Genomic DNA, 24,079 nt, shown 5'->3' on the forward strand with positions numbered 1-24,079 from the left:
TTTATTTCTTTTCATGTTGATGATTATAACTGATAACTAATGAAAACCCCAAATTCAGTATCTCAGAAAATTAGAATATTGTGACAAGGGTTAAAATTAGTAGGTAAACAGGATAAAAGTCAGTTCAAATGTGTGTTTCTGAGCTCTATTGTGACTTTAGCAATGGAGGGCAACAATAGAAGAAGAAGAGGGGAGTGTGTCGGAGGTGGTGGCGAGGAGAAAGATGAGGATGACCAAAAACAAGAGCAGTCCGATCAGAATTCTGTATCAGAACATGGACTTGAGCGGGGAACCTGAGCTGAGAAAGCATCCTGTGTATGTTGTCGTTTGGGACAGTGTGAGCTTTCACTGTTGTCAAAACATATGTGAGTGATTTATCAATAACCTCCATTTCATAAATCCAAGCCTTCCAGCATACTCTCTCTTCCTAAACCCATGTGAGGAATTCTTCTTAGCATATCCAGGAAAATGTACTCCAGTCAATGGATGAAGCCTGTGATGACATTAGAGTGGATTCTTTTCAAGCCTGGATACGGCATGCAAAAGGATTTTTTTTCCGTTGTCTAGATAGGGAGAATATTGCCTGTGATGTAGATGAAGTCGTGTGGCCTGACCGAGCCCAGAGACATGATCCTGAGGCAGAATAAATGATTGACATTGCAAACTGTATATACAATAAATAAATATATATTGCAGTTCATATACTGTGTTTCTTTGTTGATTCTCTAGTATATACATTTATAAACACATCAGTAAATATGTTTTCATGTGTACAAAAAAATTCCAGAATTCCTGAATAAAGATGTTTGGTTTTGCTATGATAAAAGCACAGTGTTTTGTATTGTTTTATGTAGTGTGTAATAACTGCTGTGTAGTGTTCATGCATTGGCTGACTTTGTGTGTATTTGACAGCAGTGTTTGGTTTTGAGCAAAGATAACATAGTTTTGAGTTGATTGATTTTGCAAGACAAGTCAGAGGTTTTGTAAAAGTAGCTTACATTTTGGGTTTTGGGTTTACTGTTTTAAGAAAAGGAGAGGAAATTTCAGGAAATGTGTTTTAGCAACTCAGAAAAACTGTAAAAACTTGGAATGTTTTTAGAATGTTGTACATATTGGTTGTAACACTGATACATTTTGGAGCTTCAGAACTCAGTAGGTTGCGTTTATTATGCTGTAAAAAGCAGTTTTACCCTCTTCAACACTTTGCAACTGGGTTGCCGTAAAACAGGGTTTAGATGCACACTTAAACTTTTAGTGTAAATAGCGCAAAGGAGCTCTTTGTGCAGATGGCGTGACCGTGGTCTTAATTAGCTGTGACATTTTGGAGGGGTTGCTACGTAAATTGCATTTTGTCTTAAGCCATTCTGCCTCATGCATAGATCTTGATTATTTACATTTAAATTTTACACATGAAACGATTGTTATTGATTTATCAGCAGAACAAATTAACATTCCGAAAATACAGTAAATTCCCAGTCAGCTTTACACTTTGGTGAGTGAATAGGTGGAAACCAGAATGTCACCCATCAGAGTACACACAAAGAATCATGAAATAACTTTAAAAAAAGTTGTTAGGTCAAGTCAAACCTACAGAGCGACAGATCAAACCCCCCTGTTGAGCAAGCCAAGGGTAACAGTAGCAAGAAGAAAAAAAACACCCTTAAAATTATAAGAAGAAACCTTGAGAGGAACCAGACTCAGCAGGGACCCCATTCTCCTTGGGTGGCCTAGAGAATAATGTAAATGAATTAGACTTACACAAATCATACATACACAAAAAGAATTTAAACTAAAAGTTATAATTAGCAAAAGAATAAGCAAGTGGAATTCATCATTATTCAGTCCAATTCGTGATAAAGTCTGTAGTGAGTTCTGGACATTTTTGGTGCAAGGGCGGCACGGTGGCTAAGTGGGTAGCACTGTCGCCTCACAGCAAGAAGGTCCTGGGTTCGATCCCCAGGTGGGTCCTTTCTGTGTGGAGTTTGCATGTTCTCCCCGTGTCCGTGTGGGTTTCCTCCGGGTGCTCCGGTTTCCTCCCACAGTCCAAAGACATGCAAGTGAGGTGAATTGGAGATACTAAATTGTCCATGACTGTTCGATATAACCTTGTGTATTGATGGGTCTTGTGTAATGAGTAACTGCCGTTCCTGTCATGAATGTAACCAAAGTGTAAAAACATGACGTTAAAATCCTAATAAACAAACAAACTTTGGTGCAAACATGACAGGTTCCCGTCACATCTAGCAGGAACAGCATTATTGGCACAGCAGTCTTGACTTGCAGGCTTCAACCTCAGGTGGGTAAACAAGCTTTTATCAGAACCACCTCAGGGTAAAAACTGAAGATTCAGTTAAAATGTGAAATCATTAAGTGTAAAATGTCAGTTTTGCAGAAAGTAGCATCCCTGGTTTGGAAAAACTAATCAAAACCAAGTAAATAAAAAAAGTAAATAAATATGTTTTCAGTCTGGACTTGAAAATTGAGACTGTGACTAAATCCCAAACAGAAGCAGGAAGATTATTCCAAAGAATAATCTTGGTAAAAGAGCATTTTCTACTACGGCGGATTAGGGCCACTGGTCAAAATATTATGGCCAAAGAGTGAGCAGCTGTCATAGGCTTGTCAGTTTAGAGAATCACGGGTCTCAGTACCTGGATCGGCACGCAAGCGCTGAAGGCAGGCTCCAATGCGCTTTACTGTGGTTATCCAATAACCCGCGTTGTTTGTATTGTACACTTCCATCTACATGACATGACGACTAAACCCGTCAATGCAACCATTTATAGCAATGCCCTACGGCTTTAGTTTATCGTACGAGTCCATAAGGTTCGGTTGAAGTACTGGCAACGACGCAACACCAAGTGCACCGGTGGCACACGTTCTTTTAAATAAACACAGTTTATTGCAAAGCCGTATCAGCATCCTTACGCTAATAACAAACCGGTGCTGATGTGGAGATTTCTTTATTTGTGAAACCAATACAAAAGTATAACTTTACCAAATCATGAACATTCCCCATTTTAACACAAGGAGGTTGCTATAGCCAAAATATTTCAACTTCATTCTCGAAATCAAAACTTATATGACTTTATTCTTGAAGTTGAAACTGAATCTGAGCTGGGAGTTACAGAGAAAAATCCAACAAGTAATACCTTTGTTTCATCTAAATTAAGTAAAAGAAAGTTACACGCCATCCAGTCTTTTATGACATTTACACAATCTTCAATCTTACTGATTGTGTTAGTGTCACTGGGTTTGGCTGATATAAACAGCTGTGTGTTGTTCTGCATCGCAGTGAAAATTAATTGTTTATGAATAATTTTTCCTAATAGTAGCATATAAACTGTAAATTATAGAGATCCCAATATCGACCCCTGTGGAACACCATACTTTACTTTTGTAGTTTGGTTGGGTCTAAATCCTAATTTAAAATTTTCTCGAACACTACAGTACTTTCATGCAGTTAAGAACATAATTGTTGGTAAACTCTGCTTTTTCTAGAATCTTGGAAACAAAATGAAGGTTTGAAATTGGACTATAATTAGACAGAACATGTGGATCAAGATTAGGCTTTTTAATCAGGAGTTTAATGACAGCACATTTGAACAAGTTTGGTTCATACCCAAGGCTAAGGAATTATTACGGTTAGCAGGGGTTCTACAATGGCAGGGAGCAAATCTTCAAGTAAATGAGTTGAAACAGGGTCACGTATACATGACGATGACTTTGATGATTTACTTATAGCAGTTAGTTCAGTTTGGACCATTGGATTAAAGGAATTTAGTTGGATTTTCTTGTGGGATAAGTCACTATTATCGCCCGTGCTGCCCAAAGTGAATTGATGCTTAATATTCACACTCAATAAGTGTCACACTCACATTAAAGTCGTATTTTTTCTATCTTGTCATTAAAGAACTTTAAAAAAAAAAATCATTGCTGACACAGTTGGATGGTATATTAGATTCGGTTTTAGTTATATTTTTAGTTAGTTTGTCTCAAAAAGAAGGATTATTCTTATTATTTTCTATTAAGGAAGAATAATATAAAGCTTTAGTTTTTATAAATGCATGTTTATACTCAGTTAGAGCATCTTTCCATGCTATTTTATACACTTCCAGTGTAGTGTGCCGCCACTTTGTGGTCATGTTTGTGGTCATTGCACTATGGAGCAAGCTTTTTCTCCCTAATTAATTTAGTTTTAACATGAAGGCACCTTTCTAGAAAACATCAATGCCCCTGAAAATGTCATTATGGATGCTGTTGAAAGACTTGGCTTCCCATATACTAGGTAAGTGCTTATTTAAGTTCAAAAAGTCTTCCTGGAGCAATTTGTGTATCTTTCCCATTTCAACAAAGACCTTTAAATCTTTGTTGAAGGCTGGACCCACCCCCCCCTTTGCACAGAGGGAAAAACGACCCCAGAATAAATGTGGAAAATGTGACATTTACAGGGCAACACCAACAATACTAAAATTTTTCAGCTAAACATTTAAACATATAAGACACATGCAAAGGGTCCTTAGGATGTTCATGATTCCATAACAGATTCTGGCCCATGTTGTGCTAAAAGCACTGTTGTGTAGCAAAACATTGTGAAATTCCTACCCTAGATAGAATGCTTATATCATGACTACATTTGTATTCTCAAAGGAGTGTCCCTTCTCTTTTAAGTGCAAATGTATGGCTGAGTCTTGTCCTGATAAGCTGGCTCTTCTATGTTGAGCCATGCACTTGTGGAGTGGTTGTTTTGTCTTTTTAAGCACTCCTCACTGCATTGTACAGCATACACGATTTTGCACAGTTTGTGTCTGGGTGTCCTTAGAATGAACCAGTTTTTGGCTAAAGGTGTTGTTGGGTTTGAAATGTACCAGGATATTATGCTTGTAGAAGATTCTTCTACATTTCTCAGACAGTCCTGCCACATATGGGACAACAATGTTTTTTCGCTAGTTGTTTGGTGGAAAAAGTGTAGGTACTGGTCTGTGTGTGTGGGTTTCCGATAAACTTCAATTTTAAGTCTACCATCGTCCTCAGTGAGCACAGAACAGTATGGGGGTGGTAACTTTTTTCTCTTGGTGTCCTCCTTGGTGAACCTGATGTTTTTCTCGAGTTAATGTGTTTAGTGAAAGCCTCCACTTGATTTTAACCCAGGTGTCATCCACGTACCTAAACCAATGGCCAGAGGTGGAAAGTAACGAATTACATTTACTCGCGTTACTGTAATTGAGTAGTTTTTTGTGTACTTGTACTTTTTAAAGTAGATTTCACAACTAGTAATTTTATTTTTACTTAAGTATGTTTTGTATTAAGAATTGTAATTCGCTACATTTTAAATAACATCCGTTACTGAGTAAAAAAACGCCCAAAAAAATCGCGTCTGGGAAACTGCTGCAGTGAATTCTGCGATGGAAAATTAACTGGTGCTAAAATAAAGGAGCTGTAATCTAGGTATAGCGTAGGGAAGGGTGATTTTAAAAGTTTAACATGTTTGGAGTTTGATGTTTCGTTATTTGACAACATAACATAGTCTGATGTCAAAGAATGGCAAAGTTTTGTCTTACATCTTGAAGGTTTTCTTTGGGTCATTTAGTGAAAGTCACAAAATGTCTAACCTTGAGTTATGGATTTGCAGTATGACTGTTGTTTGGTATTTGTTGGTGATGAAAAGAAGGCTGGTCTATAGAATCCATAATTAATGCCAACTTCAGTGGTTATACAGTTTGAAAAAGTTTTATGGGATGGTCTGTACTAAAATTACAAATGACACATCCCTAAATATTTTAAATGTTGTGTCAACATAGTTTTTTCTATTATATTTTAATTAAAAACAACTATTGTGAGATTTAGGTTTTTAGACTAGTAATTGTACTCGTACTTAAGTAAAAATTATTTAAAGTAATAGTACTTTTACTTGAGTACAATATTTTAGTACTCTTTCCACCTCTGCCAATGGCTAGATGCTCCTCCATGTAGAGGTTGGCTACAACTCTGATCAACTGAGGAACCCATGGCACATTCATGCTTTTGTCTGTAGGAAACCTTACTGTATTTGAAATAGGTTGTGGTAAAGCACAGGTCTAGCAGGGTGCAAATCTGATCAGAGGTAAATTGCTGTTCTTACTAGTAAGAATGTAAATGCAAATATCAGGATCTGTCATTCTGAATAGTCAAAATGTAATTGTTACTAGTCAGAACTCATTTGTTGATATCCAGTATTTAATTATGGGTAATCAGATAAAAGACATTTAATGTTAAAATGGCTTGCTATAGAATGCGTCCAAAAACTGCACTCAGGATAGGGATAATCCAGATGGAATGCCTTTAACTGCCATATTTACATTTACACATGTATAGTACAATGAAATTCTTTATTCACAGAGCCCAGCTTCTGTTCAGCCCTAACCTGGCCTTCTTTGGGGTCAGAGTGCAGGAGTAGCCATTGTATAGTGTCCAACAAAATGATTTTTACATGATGAAAATTAATTATTCCCTTAGCTTCTAAATCAGTTAACCAAATTCAGATGTCAATAGAGTTCTTATTGACTAAACAGAAATGATTACTGACAGCCCTGTTAAATCTAAACATCACTTAAATAGAACCTGTCTGGCTATGTAAATCAGGCTAGGTCTTAATAACAAGTGTAACCGGTGGATGTAGATACCACTGCCACCGATAAACAAAAGAACTCTGCGTTGTGTTTTCGTTGTTTTTTTTTCCCGATAACAGAAATAATACAGCCTTTAGTATTGGTTAGCGAGCCCCTGCTTTCTCTCTGCTCTCCTCACCTCCTCCTTATACAAGACAAAAATCAAAAGGGCTGCAAAAGCAGGGCTTATAGTAAAGGTAACAATATATTGTATAAAAATTATAAAAATAACAACAGCTTATTAACAAAAACAACTTGGATTTGTTTGCAGACTAGATGGGTGCATACAGTAATAATGTCACTCTACTACGCATTGCTGCGTTAACATAACCGTTAACATAACCGTAATATATCTCAGGCTTTAACAACTTTATACATAAAATGATGCATACCTGATAACAGAAATAATACAGCCTTTAGTATTGGTTAGCGAGCCCCTGCTTTCTCTCTGCTCTCCTGACCTCCTCATAAAAAAATATATAAAAGAATAAACTTAGCTGAATGATTTACTGCGTGAACCATGCTGTGTAATGTTAGCAACATGTGCAGAAGTATAGTTCACTCTAAAATTGACCATCAGCAAAATAATACAACACAATTGCTGACAATGAACCCAGGGACATATACTGTATATAAACCTGGTGAGCTTTTTATGAACTAAAAATGTAGAATTAATACAGATTAGGTATGAGGCATATTCTGATACCTACCTCCTCATACAAGACAAAAATCAAAAGGGAAAATGGAAATGGGACGTCCCAATGTAAACTGCCCAGCACCAATACAGGCTATATTAAAGAAAAATAATTTAGGTTTAATTATAACATTAAACCTATACACATTTTAACTGTTACAGAAACACGATGCCAAGTTCTAAAGAGATTCAAATACAGATGTAAAACAAAGTCAGTAAAGACTTAATGTCTTAAGGAAAAAGTTGTTAAATATTGTAGACACAAAGCACCTGTGTTTGACTGGCCTGCTTGCAGTCCAGAACGGTCTCCAATTAAAAATGTCTGGCGCATCATGAACAGGAGAATCATACCCTACCAACTATTTAGTAGCTGAAGTCTTGTATAATGCAAGAATAGGCAAAAATTCCACATTCAAAACTGCAACAATTAGTATCCTCAGTTACCAAACAATTAAAAAGTAAATTAATAGAAATTATTGGAGTGTGTTGCAGGTATCAAACAAAATACAGTTAAACTGGTCAGGAATGATTTTTTTTGTATGTTATGTCAGTGTCGGTTTAATAAATGTTCAAGAGAATTATCACAGATTCTTGTTTTTATGGCATTTTACAGGGTGTCAAAACTTTTCTAGAAATGTTTTTACAACATTCTGACTAATTGTTTATTAATAAATGTAATTAAAGTAATATTTATTTGATAAAACTAGTTTAACCTAAAATTAGCTAACTTTGTAATAGGTAAATTGTTTTAAGAAACTATTTATTTAAATAGCAGTCTTTAGTAATTATCTCTTGTTGGTCTTTTATATTTTACATTTCTGTTTTTATATTAGTGTCTAATGTTTTACATTTGACCCAAAGTACTGAATATCTCAACGATAAAAAAACCCCCAAAAAACAGTACAGACTGGTTGCCCATTGAAAGTTGTCTGGAACCATTGTCAAGCATTCATTCTTCTTTATTCAGCTAATTGAAGGGGAATTGTGGGCAGAAGATGACCAGACCACCAATCTGTTTCTGGTGGAGTATGACTTAACTGAGCCTGAGTGAAAGGAGACCGCCGGTCTTTTTCTGACTGAGGGAAAGGGCTTTAGATAAGTTTTCAACTTTGGGATCCAAGACGCCATTACAACACAAGGACTGCCCTCCTCTTTCATCCTCCTCACCGACCACCGCAAAGAGAGATTCCTCTCATGTAAAATGCTTTCTTATATCTCATACAGCGTACTTAGGAAAAAGCCAGAACTCGGCCATGTTCTCCAGTGAGACTCTGAAGCATCTTTATCGAGGTAAGGAGAAGTTTTATGCGTCTGATTGTGCAGTCCCGACCACCACAAACTTTCACTTCTTTAAGACAAAGCATCGCGAGCTAATTCAGCTAGCAGTAACTTACTGCTACAAACTTCTTACCTTTAACAGGTAGAACAGGACTGACTTTAAATTATAAATTAATGTCATTTTTATAATATTTACTTACCTTAGTTATTTTAATGGAATATGTTTAGTAATTACTAAAACGAATTAAAGGAATGTAACTCGCGTTTTCTCTCTGATACAATGCAGCGCTCGAAAGCTTTAGCATACACTGCTAGCAGATAGATTACGTTACCTAGTTACAACGCTACGCAGCTCTTAAACATTTACCTAACATTTAACAGAATTTGTGGATATTCAGCTTAAAAATATATTTTAATTTACGAAACCAATCAATCGTCTGCATGTGTTACTTTGTTTTCAAATATTTATTACGAGGTTTGAAATGACGGCATTTACATCATATTGTCATTTTAGAAGAACAAGTTTAAATAATGTATGAATAAATTGGTAAAATTTCACGTTTTGTTGTATTAGTTGCTTACAAATAGGCTTTACTGTTGGCCGAAGCCCTGCAATTGATTGTCCAGTGTATTTCTGCCCAGTGCGGCGCGGACCCGGTGCGACCTTGACCAGGATAAAGTTGTGCACTAAAATTTAAACTAATTGCTGTTGACAATTTAACTAGATTTTGCCTTAAAAATAAAAAACATTTGATTAGTGATGTCTAAAATACTGTAATACAGAACTGATTTTTAAATAAATACACACTTCAGACTGTTGTCAGGTTCTTGCTATTCCATCTAAACTGTGCTACAGTGCTGTGAACAAGTATTTGCCATTTTGCCCCTCACCCAATTTTTTCTATATTATACAACCCCAAATCAGAAAAAGTTGGGACAGCATGGAAAATGCAAATAATAAAAAACACAGAGTTTCTTAAATTTACTTTGACTTTTTTTCGAATGCAGAAGTTTGAACTCGAGATATTTAATGTTTGTCTAACTTAATTTCATTTATTAATAAACATCCATTTCTGCATATTAGGCCTGGAACACATTCCAAAAAAGTTGGGACAGTAAAGCATTTACCACTTTGTAATGTTGCCATTCCTTTTCACCACACTTAAGAAGTTTTGGCACTGAGGATACCAAGCAATTTAGTGTTTCAGGTTTTATTTTGTCCCATTCTTCCTGCAAATACATCTTAAGATGTGCAACAGTACGGGGTCGTCGTTGTCACATTTTTTGTTTCAAAATTCTCCACACATTCTCTATTGGGGACAGATCAGGACTGCAGGCAAGCCAGTCCAGTACCCGTACCCTCTTCCTCCGCAGCCATTCCTTTGTAATGTGTGCAGCATGTGGTTTTGCATTGTCTTGTTAAAAAATGCATGGACATCCTTGGAAAAGATGACATCTTGAAGGCAGCATATGTTGCTCTAAGATCGCAATGTACTTTTCTGCATTAATGCTGCCATCACAGAAGTGTAAATGACACCAAGGGCACTGACACCTCACCATACCATGACAGACCCTGGCTTTTAGACTTGTTCCTGATAACAGTCTGAATGGTCCTTTTCATCTTTGGTCCGGAGCACACGACATCCATTTTTTCCAAAAAAGACCTGGAATGCTGATTCTTCTGACCACAGTATACATTTTCACTGTGTGATGGTCCATCCTAGATGCCTCTGAGCCTAGAGAAGTCGACGCCGCTTCTGGACATGGTTAATATAAGGCTTCTTTTTTTGCACAATAAAGTTTTAAGTGGCATTTGTGCATGTAACTCTGTATTGTAGTGCTTGACAAAGGTTTGCCAAAGTAATCCCTTGCCCATGTGGTTATATCAGCGATTGTTGAGTGGCGGTTCTTGATACAGTGCCGTCTGAGGGATCAAAGATCACGGGCGTTCAGCTTAAGCTTGTGCCCTTGGCCTTTACGCAGTGAATTCACCAGGGACGATGCATAGACCAGGTCATATACACGAGGTGCCGAATCGGCCACTCCAGAATAACCCACCAACACCTGATAAAAGGAGAAAACCCCCCAACTTGTGAAACCTGCCAAACACCTATATCAATAAAACACATCTTGATAGAATGCCCAAAATACACTAAAGAAAGAGAACAAGCACACATGCCAGAAACTATCAAAGAGACTCTCACACAAGACAACACAAGAAGACTTTTAACCTACCTTGCAACCATAAAAATAAAAATGAACATATAATATGGACCAAAATATGAAGACATACATAATACCTATTACTGCCATTTAATGACACCAATGTGTTAAACATGGCGTTAAAACTTAAATAAATAAATAAATGCAATGTGGAGGGAGAAATATGCAAATCCCTTCTAATCTGTTTTTGAGATACATTCTTTTTAAACATTTCAATAATTTTCTCACACATTTGTTGACAAACTGGAGATTCTCTGGCCATTTTTGCTCATCAAAGACTTTCCTGGATGCTTCTTTTGTACCAAATTGATTACAATCACCTGTTGACATTACCTGTTTGGAATCACATTATTATTTAGTTTTTTCACCCCCGTCCCAACTTTTTTGGAATGTGTTGCAGGCCTAAAATGCAGGAATGAAGGTATATTAACAAATGAAATATATTGGGTTCAAACTGTCTGCAAGTCAAAGTAAATGTAAGGAACACTGCATTTTTATTTTATTTGCATTTTTCATACTGTCCCAATTTTTTATGATTTGAGGTTGTACTATATCTATATATTTTTACTAATTTGTCGCACATCAGATCTTTTAACAAATTTTAAGATAAAGATAACATGAGTCAACACGCGTAGCTTTTAATGATTATTCTTTTTTAACCTCCTGGATGAGTGGTGTTTTTGCAAAAATTTTGGTAGACTGGCCACTTTTATGAAGATTCACAACTGTTCCACGTTTTCTCCATTTGTGGATAATCCATTTGTGAATAAAACCAACATTGTCACGTGTGTAACAGGAATACCAGTCATAGAAGGCATTACCACTCACAGTGGACTTTGCAGTGGCTGCTGTGCAGACTGGGGGTTCTTCCATACCAGTGTGCATTAACTGTTTAATTTAGAAGAAGGGGGCAATTACTTTTTCAAATTAAGCAAGGTAGGGCTGAACAGCATTTTGCCCTCAATAAAAACAAAAAAACTTAATTCATTGGGTACAATTCATCAGGTGAAATGCATGAAACACCCTGGTCATCAGTTCTTCCCAGGGCAAACCATGCTGCCTGCTTTAATAAATAAATCATTGTTTAAAAGGAAAGCATTTTGTGTTTACTTGGGTTATCTACTTGGGTAGTTCAGTTTGATTATCTAAAACACATGTGAAAATAGAAGAAATATTAAGGGGGCAAATACCTTTTCACATCACTGTACATCTAATATTACTTGTTGTTTCCTTTCCTGGGTTGGTGGTTGGACATTTTGCATTTATAAGATGACTTACAGTAACACTAGGTTAGTAACAATTTAACACTACTCTCTCATTATTTGGACTGCTGACTTTAAATAAATTCTCGCTGTAAGTGTGTGATGCCCTGCAATGGATTGCCAGCCTGCTGCTGCTATGCACTCATTGCTTCCAGGGCCCCAACACATCCCTAATCGAGATAAAGCAGTTATTATAATTCTAATTAAATCATTTGAATACTTACCTATTTTATTATTTTGTTGACAGTGGCACTGTTTTGCCACACAATCTTTCCTAAAAACAACACTAAGGAAAACTGTATTTCAATTTTAAAATATTCCATATATGTTAGTATTTTAACAAATTTACATTACTAATATATTTTAGATGGCATTTTCTGGGTAGAAAAAGCTAATTATATACAGTACATTTCACAGTTTTAAAGCTGTTAAAACATTTATTAATGTAAATTGTTAAAAGATTTAAAATAAATATTACTTATTTTAAAACATGTTCTTTAAATCATTCTGAAACTAATAAAATCAGTTCAATTTTAGTCATTGACCTGTTTTAGATTATTACAGTGAAAATAGTGAATGTGTTTTTTATTGATATATTGTAAGCCTAATAATTGTGCATTTCAATAATTTCCTTTGGGAAAAATAAAGTGTCTGTCTGTCTGTCTGTCTGTCTGTCTGTCTGTCTGTCTGTCTGTCTATCTATCTATCTATCTATCTATCTATCTATCTATCTATCTATCTATCTAATCTATCTATCTATCTTATACAGGATACATTGTACTGGTATCGGGTGCAGCAGTGTTGTTGGAATTAAAAAATAAATAAATAAATAAATGAAGGCCACATAGGGACCACAATGGAAATAAGTCTATGGACTTTTTGTGTTATCCCTGACTGTTTCAGTTTTTTATAGGAGGTATTGTATCTATTTATAAAATATGAAATGGTTCAATAAAATCAAATCAAATCAAATCAAGGCCAACACACATTGTGCGTGAAAAATAGTCCTAGTTTCTAAATGTACACCTACAAGAAGTGCTGATATATGTTCCTAATAAAACATCTTAACAACAGTGCTGCACCTATGTAATCTGGTTGAAGATGCCTATGATAAAGTCATTATTTAACACTTTGTGGCAAGTGTATAAACATTGCTTTAAGTTGGATGCACAGTCATTTAAAATATACTTATGTATGGTTTTCTGCATTATGTCACCAGCAGTAGGAACTTCCTGTTTTGTGTGCTTTCTGACTTTTGACAATTTTGAGATACAAGTACATAAATTCTTCTGAAGCCTAGTTTCATAAATCAGAATATAACTCAGTACAACTTACTAAGCAATTTAAAAACTTTGTAATATAACAAAAGCAGTATTGTATGATTGGGAGTTTAATTCCAGGATTTTTTAATGGACTGTATCAGCAGCTGTAATTAGCTGCATTATTAATTCAATCATTCTTTTTAGATAATTGGTACAGGATATAATTAATTCATAAAGTTTAAGTTGTGCATTCTCATTACATATCCTTTCTTCAGGTTCATAGCAACCTCAAATGATGAACAGCAGCAAGAATGGCACAGCGGTGGGAAGTGAGTATGCCAGAGGGACTGTGGTGCTGGAATCAACCTCCATCATAGTGATTGGTTTGCTTATCTGTTTGGGAAACCTGATAATTGTGGTGACACTTTATAAGAAGCCCTACCTGCTAACACCTAGCAACAAGTTTGTGTTCAGTCTGACATTGTCCAACCTACTGCTGTCTGTGCTGACACTGCCCTTTGTGGCTGCCAGTTCAGTTCAAAGAGAATGGATGTTTGGGGTGGTGTGGTGTAACTTTACAGCTTTGCTTTATCTGCTGGTTAGCTCAGCCAGCATGCTTACACTAGGTGCCATTGCCATTGACAGGTGAGTTGTCTAATTTTTATGTCCATGGCTTGTTTGAAGTATAATAAGCAATTACAAATTATCTATGCAATATACTATTTATACACTGACATGCCAAAAGTCATGGGACAGGAACTAGTATTGTGTAGTGCCCCCTCTAGCCCAGTGAAGTGCAGCAACTTTACAGGGCATTGATTCCATAAGTGGATGGAAGACGTTTTGGGATGTTGAGCCATGTCATCTGGAGAACCACCCACAGCTCTGTGGTATTTGTAGGTGCAGGATCTTGGGTGTGGATGGACCTTTCCACTGCATTCCATAAATGATCAAGTGGGTTTATGTGAACGTGCAGGCCACATTATTATGCTCCTCCAACCAATTCTGGACACCTTGGCCCAGATGGTATGATACATTATCCTGTTGGAATATCCCATCATTTTGGTGGTACAAGGGCTGCAAATGGTCACCAAGAGGTGAAACGCAGTGGGAACCGGTCAATGACGCGTTTAGGCAGACCAGTGGATCCAGTCCATAACATGAGAACACACCCCACACCAGTATGGACGAACCACCAGCCTGCACAGCAGCCATTGCGAAGTCCGCTGCGGGTGGTAATGCCTTCTATGACTGGTATTGTTGTTACGCACGTGACAATGTTGGTCGAGAAGTGTTAAATGTCTGTCAGAAATAGGAAAGCCCATTTGTCTGGCTCCCACTGCCATGCCTCATTCAAACAAGATAACACCTCACAACTTGTGAGTGTTCCCAAGTCGTTCCCTGATGTAATACCACTTAATAATGAATTTACATACTGCTACTGCTATCCCATGACTTTTACATATAAACACACACACAAGTTGTGTGGTTGTAAGGTTCAAATAGTTTATTGGTATTAGAGTGCTACAATGGGCAAAATTGTGTGTCAAAATTGTGTCATTGTTCTGGTGCTTTTTTTTGTCAATAGTCATATTGCTTTAAAATACGGCTGTACAAATTTTAGACTTGCATCTCTGTGCACCTTTTAGCAAGTTTTTTTGTGGTGTAAAGTAACAGTGATAATTGTGGTGCATTTAATTGCTTACTCTGTTTAACTGTTGTTCTTGCTGCTTTTAGGTTGTTTTGCAACTCTTTCAGATGCTAGTTTTAGTCTAACAGCATGCACATTTGTGCTGTGAACCTTCCACTTGCAAATTATTAAACCAGTTGTACTGATGAATGTTTGAGGCAATTGCTGGGCTTTGTAGCTTTTGTCATTCAGGCATTTTTAAACCATGGAAGCTATTTAAACCATGATTACCAAAATTTTCCCCATTGTATAAATGTAGATGATGTATTACATGAGGGTTAGTCTGGTATGTTTTATGTGCCACATGGCTGAAGAATACATTTCCTGTATAATATAATGCAATAATCTGTGTATTGTGAAACAGTAATATATGACATGTCTAGATGATATTTAGTTGTTATACTGTTATGAATATGAATTCTTTAAACCTTGATTAAATGAGACCTTATTAGCTTGCAGGTCTAAACCATTAACTTAAAAGTTAGGACACCCTCACATTTATAACTACTTAAAATGTCTAAAATTAGAAACCGGTGCACCACATCAGCTGCAATGATTAGACCATCGTTAGAGGACATTGGAGTTTTATTTAAACTTCAGACATTAGTTTGGTTTGCTATTGATTGTTGAAGTGAGTGTTATCACCATGGTGAGATCTACAGAGCTCTCTGAGGCCTTTAGAAAGAAGATTGTAGATGCATATCTGGGGGGGATTTAAAAAGATCTCAAAAGTGGGGAACATTTAAAACAACTGCCAACATGGCCAGGTCAGGTCGTTCTAGCAAGTTCAGCCCTAGAGCAGACCGCAAGATGCGTAAAAAAGTCTCCAATAATTTTACAATGTCATCACGGGACCTACAGGTAGCTCTTACCACTGTTGATGTCAAGGTACATGCATCTACTACAAGAAAGAGACTGCACAAGTTTAATTTTAATAGGGTTCTGCACAGAGGAAACCCTTGCTGTCAAAAAAACATCGGGGGCAAGACTAAAGTTTACCAGAGAAGACAGACAAAGACCAGGACTTGTGGAACAATGTGCTTTGGACAGATAAATCCAAAGTTGAATTATTTGGGCACAGTAACAGAAGACATGTTTGGTGCAAACCAAACACAGCCTTTGAGCACAAGAACCTCATACCAACTGTGAAGCATGGAGGTGGAAATGTCATGGTTTTCCATTATAGAGTCTACAATGAATTCTTCATTGTATCAGAGGGTGCTTGAGGAAAATGTACGACCATCTGTCCAAATACTGAAGCTGAAGTGGAGGTGGACCATGCAGCATTCCAGTAAATCCACCAAGGAATGGCTCAAAAGAAAGAAATGGAAAGTTGTGGAATGGCCAAGTCAAAGACCGGATCTTAATCCTACTGAGATGCTGTGGGGTGATTTGAAACAGGCTGTGCATGCACGAAACCCCTCAAACTTCACACATCTGAAGAAATTCTGCATGCGTGGAGAAGAGGGGAAAAACTGTCTCCCAGTCAATGTCAGAGAAGGTAGATGGTTATAGTAAACGTCTAATTGAGGTTATTTCAGCCAAAAGGGGGAAATATCAGCTGTTAGGGCATAGGGTGTCCTTACTTTTTCCTCACGATAAATTTCCATTTTTTGTTAATTACATTTTACAACTTGTGTTTAAAAGTATTTTTTGTTTAGTTGTATAAGCTCCATCTCTCAATACTTTTCAAATTAAGCTCAAATGTCCATATGTTTAAATAAAAAAAAAACAAAGGTTCTCATGGGGTGTCCTAACTTTTTCACATGACTGTACCGATCAGCCATAACATTAAAACCACCTTCTTGTTTCTACACACATTGTCAATTTTATCGACTTCACTTACCATATAGGAGCACTTTGTAGTTCTACAATTACGGATTGTAGTTCATCTGTTTCTCTGCATGCTTTGTTAGCCCCCTTTCATGCTGTTCTTTAATGGTCAGGACTCTCCCAGGACCACTACAGAGTAAGTATTATTTGGGTGGTGGGTCATTCTCAGCACTGTAGTGACACTGACAAGGTGGTGGTGTGTTAGTGTGTGTTGTGCTGGTATAAGTGGATAAGCACACTGATGGAGTTTTTAAACACCTCACTGTCACTTCTGGACTGAGAATAGTCCACCAACCAAAAATAGATCCAGCCAACAGTGCCCCATAGGCAGCGTCCTGTGACCACTGATAAAGATCTAGAAGATGACCAACTCAAACAGCAGCAATAGATGAGCGATCGTCTCTGACTTTACATCTACGAAGTGAACAAACTAGCATGGAGTGTCTAATAGAGTGGACAGTGAGTGGACATTGTATTTAAAAACTCCAGCAGCGCTGCTGTGTGTGATCCACTCATACCAGCACAACACACACTAACACATCACCACCATGTCATTGTCACTGCAGTGCTGAGAATGATCCACCACCCAAATAATACCTACTCTGTGATGGTTCTGTGGGGGGTCCTGATCATTGAAGAACAGGGTAAAAGCAGGCTAAAAAAGTATGTAGAGAAATAGATGGACTACAGTGGACTACAGTAATTGTAGAACTACAAAGTGCTTCTATATGGTAAGTGGAGCTGATAAAATAAACAGTGAGTGTAGAAACAAGGAGGTGGTTGTAATGTTATGACTGATCAGTGTATATATTATTTACATAAAAGAGAATCATGTGACATTTGGTTGACAGATGCATTAATACAATTGACTCTTTGTATTTTAGGTATTATGCTGTTTTGTACCCCATGATCTACCCCATGAAAATAACAGGAAACCGGGCTGCAGTGGCTATTGTTTACATATGGCTTCACTCCTTGGTGGGCTGCCTGCCCCCACTCTTTGGTTGGTCAACGTTCGAGTTTGATCAGTTTAAATGGACATGCACGGCAGCCTGGCACAAAGAAATGAGCTTTACTGCTTTCTGGGTCACATGGTGCTGCTTACTTCCACTGGCAGTCATGTTGGTGTGCTACAGTGTTATATTTCGTGTAGCTCGAATCAAAGCACGTAAAGTGTACTGTGGGACGGTGGTGGTTGCCCAGGAGGAGTCTAACATGCAGAAGAATGGTCGCAAGAACTCAAGTACTTCCACCTCATCTAGTGGTAGCCGCAAGAGTCTTGTCTACTCTGGAAACCAGTGCAAGGCTTTGATAACTATTCTGGTGGTGATAGGGACATTTCTCACCACCTGGGGGCCCTATGTGGTGGTAATAGGAACTGAGGCACTGTGGGGGAAGGGAAGTGTTTCTCCACAGCTGGAGACTCTGGCGTCCTGGCTGTCTTTTTCCAGTGCAGCATGTCACCCATTGATTTATGGCCTATGGAATAAAACCGTTCGCAAGGAGCTGTTGGGTATGTGCTTTGGAGACCGGTACTACAGAGAGTCATTTGTTACACGTCACAGGGCATCACGACTTTTCAGCATCTCCAACCGGATTACAGGTAAATGGGGACGCATTATACATAAACACTAAGTAGCTAATGTTGCATGTTGTGTTGTGAAACCACTTGGCTGCTGTGCCTCCTGACAGTCTAAATGTTTTCTGCAGATCTGGGAATGTCTCCTCACCTGACGGCCATGCTGGTGGGAGGAGGACAACTCTTAGGTCGTAGCAGCAGCACAGGAGACACCGGGTTTAGTTACACTCAGGATTCTGGTATGTTTGCAGCACACAGAAAGCTTACCCACAGTTTATCATACTGATTACTGTCAAAATTGCTTAATAATTATGAACAGATGGACCTCCACTTTATTTACTTTTATTTACCAGTGACTTTTCATTACTTTCTGTTGTCATTTACACTTGGGCTATGTTAATAGAGGCTTAAATTACTCACCATGGTGACATGCCCCAATCTTTTTCTTTTTGTAATTTTTGAAAATACACATTTATTTGGTTTGATAATAAAGGCTATTTAGATGCATACTTCCTTATTCATAACAGTTGATTATTTGAGGCGTTCTGAGACTGCATCTACTCATGTTTGAAATCAATCTACCAACATATTTAAGTTTCAGGATACTAAACTAAATTTGGATGGTGACCCATATGGCCCCCGTCCCAACTTTTTTGGAATGTGTTGCTGGCCTAACATACAGAAATGGAAGTATATTAACAATGAAATGCAGTTGACCAGTCAAAACATGGGTTCATACTGTCTGCAATGAAATAAATATCAAAGTACATGTAAGAAACACTGTGGGTTTTTATTTGCATTTTCCATACTATCTCAAGTGTTTCTGATTAAGGAGTGTAAACCAGTTATAATATTGTATATTATAAATAAATTACCCCCTACTTTACTGGTTTACTGGTAATGTTGTTATGATCAGTCAACACATCAAATTTTATTAATTTAAACAAGTTCATTAAATCAATATCAAAATAAATAAAATTATAAAATATATAATGTCTTATATTAAATTACTTACAATAAATATCTACCACTTCCAACCCCCACCATTCCTGGATGATTATTTGAAAAGTTCTCACAGGCACAATCATAGCTCTCACTCTGTTCTATCATAAATATTGTGAGATTGCACACTGGTTTGTGTTGCAAAAAAAAGACCATGACGACACCATTGTTTTAAGGCAGTGATCCTTATCGTGTCCCCCTCCAGCTACAGATGTCATGATACTAGATAATCCTTCAGATGTCTCTAACTCTACACACTACAGCGGCTTTAAAAGAAGATGTTCTGTCGCATTTGAGGACCAAGTGGAGCAACCCCGCAAATGTATGTCATTTATTAATGCTTTTGTGTCTGAACGTTTAGAAAAGTAATTAAATGTAAAACATTTATTGAGCATAAACAGAATAATAAGTAGATATTGAATACCTAATGTAAAAAAAAAGTAGGAAAACTGTTTTAACTGTTTAATATTACAAGCCGTGTCTTGTCCATATTATAATCTTGTTCCAGGTGACTTTGCAACAGTTCAAGCCACTGCAGAAATCCATAATTCTCTGGACAACTTCGCATCTTGTCTTGCAACAGTCATAGAAAATGAAGCAAAAATTCAGCTTTTTGGTGAAAACACGCCAATACCAAATAACTTATTCATAGTATGCCACACACAACGAGGACCACACTACCTAAATGGACAGAGACTCCGGATGGAGAGTATCGATGAGGGAATTGTTAAAGATGATGAACAAGGACATCTCCTTGTTCATTCTCCTTAGGAGAATGTCAATGAATCTACTTAGTTCTGTGGTTCTCAACCTTTATTTCAGCTGGGTCCTAATTTTTGCCAGACATCACGCTTGTGGACAGCATACATGCATTAATATATATGAACCAAAGTATTACACTATAAAAATACAAACCTCCATGTGTTGCAGGTTAAAATGGACAATAGCCCTGGCCTAGGCTTTTTTATTTACTGCACTTTAGGTACAGATTAGAGCTGAAATGTAAATTGCTGCCTAATGATACCCAATCATGATGCTGGTTAAATATAAATGGTGCTAAGTATTCATGTCAGTTAATAACACAGGAACACTGGCCTCAGCAAGTATTCAGACACCTTTTTGCACATTTAATTGTGTTGTGGATTTGAATAATTACTAGCTATTCGTACACAGCCTATATTTAATTATGTGAAAGTTATAGGTTTCAAAAATTAAAAGAAAAAAAAATTCCATACCCTTGAGTGTTCTAAGGACAACAGTCCTTTTGCACCAAGGAGTTTGTGAATCTGATTTTGAACAGTTTGGTGCATTAAAAAAAAAAAAAAAGATAATCACACAGGGTATGTTTGTTTTCAGTTGGACCCGGTGACGATGCGTGTGTCAAGTTCTAGAGGAAAGGGATCTCTTCTTATCACAAATAGTTGATACATAATTGCTTTTTGGATAAAAAAAAACCCCATCTGTAACGATAGTACAAATGCTCGCAGCAGCTTGTTACTACTGTTTACTTTCACTGTGCGTTGTGCAGCACCCTTTATAGATGACGCATAAAAACTGGTGCAAATGCAGGCTTTAAGAAGCCTGAATGGAATCCAGAGTTATTTTGGTCAAAAAGGGCTAACAGTGGCCTTAATAATATAGTTGGCCAACTGGCCAAATTGGGCATCTGGGCTAAACGTTTCAGCTTCAAAAGTTATGTGCAGATATGGGAGAATCTGTTGGCTGTATAACCATCTCTGCATCACTTCATAAATCAAGCCCTTTTATTGCAGGGTGGCAAGCAGGTGTTCTCCCATAGTCCAAAGACATATTAATTAGGTATACTAAAGATACAGAATTGCCTGTGATGGTGTCTGACATTAAGCTTGAACTGATAAATCATGTGTAACCTAAATATCTGTCCTGTCATAATTGTAACCAGAAGTGTAAAGTAAACATCTAGTAAACATCCACAACACAACTAATTATGCTAATATTTAAGGGTTTTCAATGCTTTTTTTAATCCACTGTAGAGGTATATATAATTCTGAGATATAAACCTTTAAAATGCTTACCCTTTAAAATCTGTTTCATGGAGTTTTTTCATAAGGAAGCCATAATCACTGTATTAAGAACCTTTGTTGTCTGTGTGGAATAATCATTTTTACTGAGTAGACTCGGTAGATTCCAATTCCAAGTTAATCCTAAATATATGGTTTAAGGCATTTGAAAGATGGTACATTTTGCTACATTTTTAAATGAAATAGAAAATAAATAAATGCCTGGTTGAATGTTAACTGTTTTTGAAATAGAATGGTTTGCAATGAATTTTTAGAGAATTCCTGTGGAATGCTTTAAATTGTACGGTTCAAGTCAAGTATTTTTATACCAAAATCAATATTCATGTTGCTGTATATTAATATGAATCAGTATGATAAAAAATGCTGAATACAGGGTTTCTTGCAATGATTTATTCTGCATCAGAGTCTGAATCCATTCGTATTTATTAAACCATTTGAAATGTAATTTTCAGTGTATTCATCACAGCACATTCAATACCATACATTCTAATATTATGCTTTTTTCCTTTGTTTAACTTAAATGAAGCTAATCCTCTCATGAGTGAGAAACTAGTGGATGGACAGGATGCACTTAACATTACTAAACAGTGTAAAACGGCTGGTATAAAGCAGCACAGAAAATAGTATGTTGAGGGAGACCCATTTTGTTTGACTTCTGTGATTAGTGGCCTTTAAGCCAAGCACTTTGCTCTCCAGCTGCCAAAAGCAAACACCATCTAGCCCGCTGGCTAAGAAACACCTTAACATTAATTTTGCCAATGCAGTGCACCTTAATAGCCAACTTTCTTAACAATGATAACTTGCTAATTTTAAACCTTATAAAGCATAAATATAGTATGTTCTTGGGGAAAAGGCCATCAAAGAACATAGGTTCATGAAAAAATATAATTTCAAAAGCCAGTCTGACTACATAAACCACACAGGAAAAATGGGGAGGGGGGGTCTTTTTTATAACAAAGTTAAAGCATGATTTTGTATGACATGCCTAACTCTATAACACATAAAGGAAATATATCCAACACAGATCAAAGTTCAACAACCTGAAAAAATATTGCACTTGAATTTTTGAAGAGAAATTGGCCTCGGTACCTACTATTTTATATAGCTTTTTGCAGTATTCTTATACAACACATAATACACCAGTCATGTAGGGATTTTGCAGGCCCTTCACATGGAACGTTTTACTTATGTAGGAAAAATTAGCCAGGGTACTTAATTTACATATGAGGTTTACATGATATTAACAACTCTGAAATAATAAGTATGCAATTGTACCCTTGTATATAATGTAAGTACCCTGGTATATTTACCCTAAATAGGTTGGACTCTTTGTATGGTTAAAATGCAAAAGTCTCTACATAATTAGTGCAATAGTGCGAAGGTACTCAGAGAAAGACTGTAGTAGGGACAGATGCCAATCCCCTTACATTCTTAACCCAATATCTTGATTCCACTGCTCCTTTTTTCTATATTGCCATTGCTCATATTAGTTTTTTTTTTAACCAATGCTTTTACTCATGTGGAGTAATCATTAACATAGTCATCTTAAAAAAGAATACTACAAATGGATCTTACAAGGGAATATTCTACACCACACGTACAAATCTCAAATATTAAACTGTTGTAAAGCAAAAACACTGATGATTTGTGTGGAAAAAATCCCAGCAATGCTACTGCTCATCCTCGATTTCTTGTAGAGAACCTTCTGAGCGGTCTGAGAGGAGGAAAGAAAAATCAGGTCAGAAAACATAAGTTTTTTAGTTACTGGATTTATCCAGTTCACCAGTTGTCTATTGCTCAAGCCGGTGTGTCAAAACAGTGTATGACAAACGGCCTGAAGTCATTCATTATAGAGAATTTAGACATATTAAGACATATTACACAAAAACATCAATCACAAATATTCAAAGGATCTGAAAAAAATCTTTGTGCATTGAGGCCAAGGCCTAAAACATTAGTTGAATAATCATGATCTTTAACTTGTTAGACGGGCGGCACGGTGGCTAAGTGGGTAGCACTGTCGCCTCACAGCAAGAAGGTACTGGGTTCGATCCCCAGGTGGGGCGGTCTGGGTCCTTTCTGTGTGGAGTTTGCATGTTCTCCCCGTGTCTGCGTGGGTTTACTCCGGGAGCTCCGGTTTCCTCCCACAGTCCAAAAACATGCAAGTGAGGTAAATTAGAGACACTAAATTGTCCATGACTGTTCGATATAACCTTGTGAACTGATGAACCTTGTGTGAAGATAAACTACTGTTTCCTGTCATGAATGTAACCAAAAAAGTGTAAAACATGACGTTAAAATCCTAATAAACAACAAACAAACTTGTTAGACAGCAGCACATTAAAAATGAGGTTCTGTAATAAATAGAACAATGTGGATGTCAAAAAGAAAACATCCTTGTTAGTAAACACTATTCTCTGGGCTTGGTCTCCTCTGAAATTGACTTATGGAAAGTGGAAACATGCTGTAGTTGGACAAGTTTACATTTGAGCCATAATCTGTAATGGTATGGTTAACCTGCACATCAGTAAACTTTACATAATTGCTCA

The 24,079-nt window shown here is 37.0% G+C and overlaps 2 protein-coding genes and 1 long non-coding RNA gene across 7 annotated transcripts in view; 1 reads left to right on the plus strand and 2 right to left on the minus strand.

Annotated features, from left to right (window-relative positions):
* Positions 1 to 8,895, minus strand: LOC134324667 (uncharacterized). The gene is made up of 3 exons (XR_010014211.1): positions 8,820 to 8,895; positions 7,040 to 7,108; positions 1 to 633 (listed from the first exon to the last, which is right to left on the minus strand). It is a non-coding gene; the product is annotated as an uncharacterized LOC134324667 (long non-coding RNA).
* Positions 8,515 to 24,079, plus strand: part of gpr161a (G protein-coupled receptor 161a) — a 24,504-nt gene continuing 8,939 nt past the window's right edge. Inside the window, exons 1-6 of one of the 2 annotated variants that reach the window (XM_063006589.1) lie at positions 8,515 to 8,631; positions 13,642 to 14,011; positions 17,774 to 18,492; positions 18,600 to 18,707; positions 19,676 to 19,792; positions 19,979 to 21,746. In XM_063006589.1, coding sequence (XP_062862659.1) covers positions 13,659 to 14,011; positions 17,774 to 18,492; positions 18,600 to 18,707; positions 19,676 to 19,792; positions 19,979 to 20,241 — 1,560 coding nt within the window. In that variant the 5' untranslated portion in view covers positions 8,515 to 8,631; positions 13,642 to 13,658 and the 3' untranslated portion in view covers positions 20,242 to 21,746. Of the gene's footprint in view, positions 8,632 to 13,641; positions 14,012 to 17,773; positions 18,493 to 18,599; positions 18,708 to 19,675; positions 19,793 to 19,978; positions 21,747 to 24,079 lie in introns of those variants that run through there. The other variant, XM_063006590.1, reaches the window with a different exon arrangement.
* The window catches only part of dcaf6 (ddb1 and cul4 associated factor 6), a 91,021-nt gene continuing 88,847 nt past the window's right edge, over positions 21,906 to 24,079 (minus strand). For all 4 annotated transcript variants that reach the window (XM_063006588.1, XM_063006586.1, XM_063006587.1 and 1 more), the window contains one exon: positions 21,906 to 23,244. In XM_063006588.1, coding sequence (XP_062862658.1) covers positions 23,201 to 23,244 — 44 coding nt within the window. In that variant the 3' untranslated portion in view covers positions 21,906 to 23,200. The remainder of the gene's footprint in view (positions 23,245 to 24,079) is intronic.

Source organism: Trichomycterus rosablanca, chromosome 12, assembly GCF_030014385.1.
Source record: "Trichomycterus rosablanca isolate fTriRos1 chromosome 12, fTriRos1.hap1, whole genome shotgun sequence".
In the NCBI taxonomy this organism is placed as follows: domain Eukaryota; kingdom Metazoa; phylum Chordata; class Actinopteri; order Siluriformes; family Trichomycteridae; genus Trichomycterus; species Trichomycterus rosablanca.